Source organism: Beta vulgaris, chromosome 9 (genome assembly GCF_026745355.1).
Source record: "Beta vulgaris subsp. vulgaris cultivar EL10 chromosome 9, EL10.2, whole genome shotgun sequence".
Taxonomy (NCBI): domain Eukaryota; kingdom Viridiplantae; phylum Streptophyta; class Magnoliopsida; order Caryophyllales; family Amaranthaceae; genus Beta; species Beta vulgaris.
This window is the reverse complement of record NC_079210.1, coordinates 38,940,602-38,948,934: the sequence shown is the minus strand read 5'-3', so window position 1 is coordinate 38,948,934 and position 8,333 is coordinate 38,940,602. Positions and strand designations below refer to the sequence as shown.

At 36.0% G+C, this 8,333-nt stretch overlaps 1 protein-coding gene across 1 annotated transcript; it reads left to right on the top strand.

The window, feature by feature from the left end:
- The first annotated feature begins 364 nt into the window (after nucleotides 1-364).
- Nucleotides 365-7,124, top strand: LOC104903729 (ATP-dependent 6-phosphofructokinase 3). Its single transcript, XM_010691839.4, has 13 exons — nucleotides 365-694; nucleotides 1,359-1,405; nucleotides 1,539-1,578; nucleotides 1,902-1,964; nucleotides 2,095-2,232; nucleotides 2,502-2,660; nucleotides 2,740-2,793; nucleotides 2,912-2,980; nucleotides 3,086-3,215; nucleotides 4,616-4,881; nucleotides 5,664-5,709; nucleotides 5,828-5,982; nucleotides 6,564-7,124. The coding sequence occupies exons 1-13, from the start codon at nucleotides 578-580 to the stop codon at nucleotides 6,684-6,686; spliced, it is 1,407 nt and encodes a 468-aa protein (XP_010690141.2). The 5' UTR covers nucleotides 365-577; the 3' UTR covers nucleotides 6,687-7,124.
- Nucleotides 7,125-8,333: the final 1,209 nt, after the last annotated feature.

Sequence of the window (8,333 nt, the reverse complement as noted above, 5' to 3'; positions counted from 1 at the left end):
ACGCCTTCACCGGTGGTGGGGCGTCCTTGGTGGACGCCTCCCTATTTTTTTAAAAAAAAAAATCAGAAAATAATGGAGAAAAAAGGTGGTGGTCTGTCGGTGGTGGAGGTGGTCGTCGGTGGTGGTGCTGCTGCTGGTGGTCTGTCAGTGGTGGAGGTGGTCGTCGGTGGTGCGGGTGGTGGTGGTGGTGTGGTGGGAGGTAAACTTTTGAAATTGGAGGGGTTAGGGAAGTGAGTTAAGGAGAGGAGAGAGAAAAAAATACAAAGTATATAAATACAGTATAAAATACTGTATTTAGGGCGTTAGTAGGAAATTATAGGGCGTTGTTTAGCAAAGCCCTTAAAATGACAAGTTGACAACAAACACCTCCATAATGCTCCAAAAACAGTCTCTCTAAAACCGTCGTGCTCCCCTGGTTTATAAGTTTCAAGTGTTCCTTTATTCTTTCGCTTTCTCCTTGGCTACTCCTAGTAAACTTCATTCTCATCTCTCCGACAACAACATCGCTTTCTCTCTCCTCTCTCTCCCCTCAAATCAACCACTAACTGCATTTTCCAACGTTTGATCTTCCATCGACATGATTACTTCTGAAGATTCTATAATTCAACCTGTAATAGTGAAGATTATGGAAGGAGAGTTTGGTTTTGTTCTTGAAGATGTTCCTCACTTGTCTGATTATCTCCCTAATCTCCCTGTAATTTTTCTCTCTCCTTTTCCTTTTTTTTTTGGGTCCTTGATTTGCGCTTTAATTTTGTATTTTTTCCTTTTTTAGATTTTTTTATTTTTCCTTTTTTTTGGTGGGCCGGATATTTTTGTTTATGGGTCCATTTCTTGGAGTATTTTTCACTAAAAAGTTCAACAAAAAAAAAGTGGGTTGTGTGACGAATTTCGGACATTAATGCAATCCTAGGTACAAATCATATGTCATTTTCAAGAAAAAGATTGGATGATCTTGGTTTTTTTTTTGTTGGATTAGAAGTAAAATAATGAGAATTTAGTATATGATTTTCAAATAATAGTTTAATTTTGACTTTCTAGGACCAAAACATGTATTCAATTGTATTATGAAATTATCAATTTATCATGGCTGAATTTATAGAAAACATAAAGAAAGTTGGGTGTGATTATGTTGTATGTAGTACTCAATTTTCTGGTAATTGAGATACAGGGATGGAAGATCATGGTAAAATGATAATCGAGACTAATACTATAGAAATTAAATGTAATGCTTGCAAGTTGCAATATGTTGATATGTTACCACAAGGATGTCTTGGCCTAGTGGTTAAGATTGAGGTGCTGTGAACGATGTGTTGATATGTTAAATGATTTTGTGACATATTGAGGAATGTGTTTTGCAGACGTATCCAAATCCGTTGGAAGACAATCCGTCATATTCTGTTGTCAAGTAAGGTTTTCTTAGAATAGCCTCTTTTTTTTTCTTTCTTTCGGTAGTAATGGATTCTTTTGGTTGCAAGTTGTGGTGACATCGCTTTAATTTGTATCTTCTTGTTTGCAAATTAATGGTTGCAAATTAACAGGCAGCATTTCGTGGATGATGAAGACACGGTTGCTCAAACGGTAATGGCTTGCACCCCCTTGTACTGTTAAATTTAGTAGGAATTTGTAGTGTTTGAATTTTAGAGCATTGTTGTAGATAATATATGGTTCCAAGTACGAGAGAACACAAACGTCAAAATTGTGGCGTGATGGCAATGTATGGGTATAGGATTGTTTATATGGGCGAAAGGGATATATAATATTTCTTGCTCTGAAGTCTAATCGAATAATGTAAACTCTCTAATAAGTTCTACCTCATACAGGGTAGAACAAAGTAGTTCTGCTTCATTATGATGTAACTTAATCATGTCTCACATGATGAGTTGTTGAGTGCTCTTATACAGATTGTTGTCCATGAAGATAGTCCAAGAGGGATACATTTCAGGCGTGCTGGACCTCGGAAGAGGGTGATGAACATTTCTTCCTTGTTCTCCTAGTTTGCAGTTTCCTTTTTGTTATATTTAATATCTACCATTGTTTCTTCTTTTCTATATGATTTTGCCGTTATTTATAAGCTTTATATAATATATTTTACAGGTTGCTTTTGAAGCTGATGAAGTGGTAGCTTGCATTGTGACATGTGGTGGTCTATGTCCTGGTTTGAACACAGTAGTTCGAGAAATAGTATGTGGCTTGTACCATATGTATGGCGTCACTAGAGTACTGGGTATCGAAGTAAGTTCTCTTTTGTTCGCCTCACTCTGATTTAGAGCCTTGATTTTTTTAAAATATCTTCACTAGATCCTCTATATAAATGAGATTCTTTCATTTGCCTAAATTTGCGAAAATATACCTATTTTCATTGAATGTTCTGAGTTTCCAAGAATGATAAAGGATCATCATTAATCAATAGGTTAAGATAAAAATTGAAGCATGCACATCAAAAGGTTAATTAACTTAATTTTAATCTGCTGTGCTTTACGTTAGTTTTCTGGTGCATGTAGGGAGGCTACAGAGGTTTCTATGCTAGAAATACCATATCATTGACTCCTAAATCTGTCAATGACATCCATAAGCGTGGTGGCACCATCCTTGGTACTTCACGAGGCGGCCATGATACCACTAAGATAGTCGACAGTATAGAGGATCGAGGAATAAACCAGGTACACTAGTAAAATAAACCTTTTAATGCAGTATGACATGTATCTTTAATGATGGTAGCTTTGTTAACTTTTTATTTAGGTATATATAATAGGAGGAGATGGTACTCAAAGAGGGGCGTCTGTGATTTTTGAGGTAGTGAAGTTAACGCAATTTCCAAGTTTATTGACTTATGGACAGTAGTTTTAGGTTGTCATAGATCTGATCTCCTTTCCCATCGTGTAATGCTGACCTTATACATTGAATCTTACAGGAAGTTAGAAGACGAGGTCTAAAAGTTTCTGTTATTGGGGTCCCCAAGACCATTGACAATGATATCCCGGTATTGCTTATTTTGCTCTTCTAGTTTGTACACTGGAGTGTGTATCTGCTAATTGCAAGTTTAATATTAAATGTGAGCAATTTTAACTGTATTTTAGCGTTTCAGGTCATAGACAAGTCCTTTGGTTTTGACACTGCAGTGGAGGAGGCGCAAAGAGCGATTAATGCAGCCCATGTCGAAGCTGAGAGTGGGGAGCATGGTGTTGGGGTTGTTAAGCTAATGGGGCGCGACAGTGGTAAGTTCCTGGCTGTCTTTTCTTGTGAGGTCACTGATGGATGCAAGCAATTTATCTTTTAAAATACATGCTGAACTGCCTACTTTATTGTTGGTGGTTATTGAAGAAGTGATCCCTGCCTGCTCCTTTTAATATGAGGAAGTATGTTGTGGGGGAACTATTCAAACAAAAGAGTATTAGAAAAAAAAGTACTCCATACGTCTGCAAATAAACGTTCACTTATGTTTTGGCACGCGTACTAGAAGTGTGAGTAGGGAAGAGTGGGCTATATGGTAGATAATGTAAAAGAAACGAAAAAAACTAGTTGAGAGCGATACATAGATACTGTAGAAGTTTGTACGTGGGATCGCAGCACATGGTAGGAGCGGGGTATTCTTAAAGTAAGTACCATGAAATATGTGTTTTGTTGATATCTCGAAATAGTATAGGGGACGATTATCTGGTAGCAGGGAGTATATATTTGGCAGCACATGGTAGGAGCGGGGTATTCTTTTTGGTGTTTCAAGTTTCAACCCAATTTTCAAGGGTATGAGGGAGTGACAGAATGTTTTTTGAAGTGTGTTGTCTTTGAATTGTAAAAGCCTAGAAACTTTTCTTGTTCCCTTCTTAAGTCGTAATCTTGACCACGTCCACATTGCGACTGCATTGTAATGATTTTTGAGCTTAGTGCGACCAAGATATAGGTACCGTGACAGCCGCGAACAATCTGCATTCCCCCACGAAAGTGGTTCCATGACTGTCACCACATCTGAGATCTAAAATATTCGAAATTTGAAGATGCTTGATGATAACTGTTCGGAGAAGTTTAAATTCTAGAATGATGGTGACTGGCCATTACTATAAGCATGCTCTTTGAATCATCTTCCAAAATTCACATTATTTGACCACTCTGGAATCCTTCTATGGAGCAGGCCTCTAGATCTTTCATAGGAAGTACTTGGTAGTGAGGGAGGCCTGGAGGGATCGGGTTATGATTCTCTGCGCATTGAAAGTTTGTTGGTGAGTTGATAACGACTAACTGATTTTGACTGATATCAGTCTAGTGCTTTTGCTCACTTCTCGAGCTATACGATTTTGCTATTAAATAGCATAGGTTAATGAACATTAATAACATAAATTAGGGAAGAAGATGATTTGATTAATGAACCGAAATATAATTGATATTCAAGCTTCCGAGGAGGCTTGATTCTCTCCCAATTCTCTCTAAAAAGACTGAAAGACTGAAAGACTAAGCAAACACCCATCAATCCGCCCTTTCTGATATGCTCTATATAAAGTACCATTTTTCTAAGTTATTCCCCAAGCTACATGATTAAGATTCTCTCTACATTTCCCCTCTCCTTAGATTAGTTCGTTTCACATGGATATGAGTATGACCTGATTTTGACCAATCTGTACAGGATTTATAGCTCTATATGCAACTCTTGCCAGCCGAGATGTGGATTGTTGCTTGATACCAGAATCACCTTTTTATCTAGAAGGACCTGGTGGTCTCTTTGAATATATGGAGAAAAGGCTTAAAGAGAACGGGCATATGGTCATTGTTATTGCCGAGGGTGCAGGTCAAAATCTTCTTTCAGAATGCATGCGTAAAGTGCATGAGAAGGATGCCTCTGGAAACAAGCTGCTACAAGATGTTGGGTTGTGGATATCACAGAAAATTAAGGTGGGCATTATCAATTACTGCATCTTATATTCTTAATCTCTTGATTTATTTTGCAATTTAGTTATGTCACTGTTCCTTACATAGCATAGGAATTAATGCACAATTATGAGGATTTTCAATTTTTCATGCCTAAGAAGAATTTGTTTTCATGTGATACCCGCATTTTGGATGTTGATGTCTCGAAGCCTGGAGGATTCTCTTTTAAGAAATTTGGGCAATGTTTTGATTATATACACAGAGCCATTATTAATGCATATATATATATATATATATATATATATATATATATATATATATATAATATAATATAATATATATATATATATATATATATATTGGTGAGAAATTTTGTTTAAAGATTCATATGTTGGATTCTGAAAGTCAAAGAAGACTATTAGTAGTGGACGTAGAGAGTTGGAGAGGTTTGCAAGCTTTCATTATTGTTTTTATTTATTGTGTTGATGCTAAAATGCACTTCATTTTTTCGTTTAGCTCTAAGACGTTCGTTTACAAACGCACCATTTTGACCATTAATATCTTTAACTATCTATTTGTAAAAATTGTATAAATGTTTATATTTTGAAAATGAATGAAGACAAATGTTTAGATAGTTAGTACAAAAGTTGGTCAAAGTGGGTTATGCGAATAGTGCAAAAGTCATGTAAAATTGAAAGAAAAACGAGGAAGTATATGAACTTCAGTTTCCTTGGAGTTTTAAGTGTTATTCATACAGTTAAATTTTTTCTATGCGAGTACATAATCATGAGCCTCTGTTTCTGTAGGATTACTTCAAGCAGCAGGAGTGGGTCATAAATCTTAAATACATTGGTTTGTCAAATACTTACATTCCGTTGCTCTCAGATATTTACGTTGCATTGTTCTCAAATACTCTCTCAGAAAATTGTGCAGCTTCTTCTTAGCTGAGAGTTATGCTTTCCTTTGGCAGATCCAACGTATATGATCCGTGCAATCCCCGCAAATGCATCAGATAACGTTTACTGTACGCTACTAGCACATAGTGCGATTCATGGTGCAATGGCAGGATACACAGGGTTCACTGTTGGGCCGGTTAACAGTAGACATGCATACATCCCCTTTCAGGTACTGCCATATATCTATAAAACGTTCAGCAGGAAAAAAAAAACATTAAAAGAAGAATAAGATAGATTTTAAAAAGGACTGTAAATAGTTCTTCTTTTTGTCATGTTTCATTTGTTTTAACCTCAGAATCATCATTGATTCATCATAAAGGAAAATCTGTTAATCTTTAATGTGGTAATTTGTATGCTTTCGTAACTATACCTGCTTAGTGGCTGTTTCTCAAACATTTTGGTTTGGATACATGTCTTTTTTTTTTTGACATCAGCAACAATCTTGTTCTTGTCGAAGGGCCTTGTTTATGAAAAGAAGTTTACACCCCCTCACCTAGATTGTTAGAATCATTAAACCTTGTAATATTTCACTTGATCAAGAGGTTAACGGCCTTTCCAAGGGAAATATACAAGAATATTTGGTGAATTGAATTACCAGTGGCAGGTTATAAATTGTGTACTATTATTGGTGGTGTCTGTTTGATTGAAACAAGTAGCTGGCTTTGTGAAATATCAATAAGCAGATAGCTTTATCACCAGTTTTCTTTTCGTATTAGTTCCTCATCTCATGTGTATATCCTCATTCTGCAGCGAATTACTGAGAGGCAAAACAAGGTCGTGATAACTGACAGGATGTGGGCGAGGCTATTGTCCTCCACCAATCAGCCAAGCTTTTTGGATCCTAAGACCATCAGAGGACTGAAGAAAAAATGAAGAGCACAAGCCAACAGAGTAGCTAGAGTGGGAACAACCATGAAGCAATCTCCTTCAGGATTGTAATCGAAATGTATACTTTCACGGCTGTAAAACATATACAAGATGTGTAGTTGAGGATTTGACGTTATAATTCTAGATACTATTGGGTTTCTCCTTCGCTCATGGATGTGAGCTGAGCTGAGCTGAGCTGACTCTTTACTAGTCGATCTTATCAGATTTTGAAAGAATGGAAGATTAGCGAAGTGGATCAATGTAAGATTGTGGGATGTAAACAAGTTTGATTCGGATTATTTTTTGACTAGATATTCGTTATAAGCTCACCTGGAGTGGTGATTAGTATAACTTTAGAACTTGGTTCCAGCTATTTGTGCACTGAACTCCTGTGAATTCAGAGTTATAGTTTAGGGAATGGAATGAATGGACGAGGTTTAACGAGTGTCGAGTTTCATCTCATTTCGTTAAAATTATCTGATTAGCTTCCTCCTACAGATTCTGTTACTATATTTATATGAAGAATTCCAACTAAAAAAATGGCTCAACTGAGCTTGAGATCAAGGATTTCTTTGGTAAAAAGTACCTTTGTTTTCACAAGTTATTGAAATTACTACTTTAGTTAAATTTTTTTTTCAATTTATCTACCTTTATTATTTCCAAATTCAGATTATTGCTACCTTTTAACGAAATCTGTCAAATTTTCCATCTAGTGAGCCCCATTTTTCTAGATTTTGAATTTACTACAATAGCTCGAACTCATTTCACTCTTCTTCATTGCTATTCAATCCTTTCACTCACCTCCATCTCCTTTTTCCCATTTCATTTTCTCTCTATGTCTGAGTTGTCGCTACCATCTTCATCACCACATCATTGAACAGAAGAAAGGAGGGAGGGAGCACAACAACATTTGACCTATCACCGCCATCCTGGAAAAATAGGTTTTTTTTCGCAATTGTCCAACTATGAAATGTAAGTTTAAATGCATCTAACTGCAATTGTGGAATTGAATTATAAAATTAGGGCCTATTAGTACATTAAAAATTGGGGGATTAGTTAATTGGTAATTAACATGGTAGTTGCATTGCTTAGAATCTTCTGTCTTTTATCATACTTTATTTAGCATAAAGTTATTCCTTTTGGTGCTCCTTTTGACTGAATTTCCCTATCCCCATATGAATAACAATTCTTAATTGACATTTTATCCTTTCTCTCTGTCTTTACAACATGGAAAATTATGATGCTCGGTATGTTGACATAAGATTACATGTAAGACCATTATCAACTGTGAGAAAAATGAAAGGAAAAGTACTTGAGGAACTCATTGGTGGGATGATTTTGTCGTGTAGCAAGATAAAAACTTGTGACTTTTAATATGAAATTAATTAAGGAATATCTGGTGCATGGTTATAAGTTTGAGGATGACGCAATGCGAGAAACTTACTATCTGTGATATCAAAATAAGGAAGGGAAGGTTAGGATAAACTCTGAAAATATGGTTGATATTTTGAAAACAAGAGATAGGTTCAGGAATATTGATGTATATGTAACTGAATAACATTATGGCCCTCCAACACCATAAATTAATGCAGAATTCCAGCCCATGATTACTTTTTTATGTCCAAATGTGAGATTATAAGAGATTATCAGACG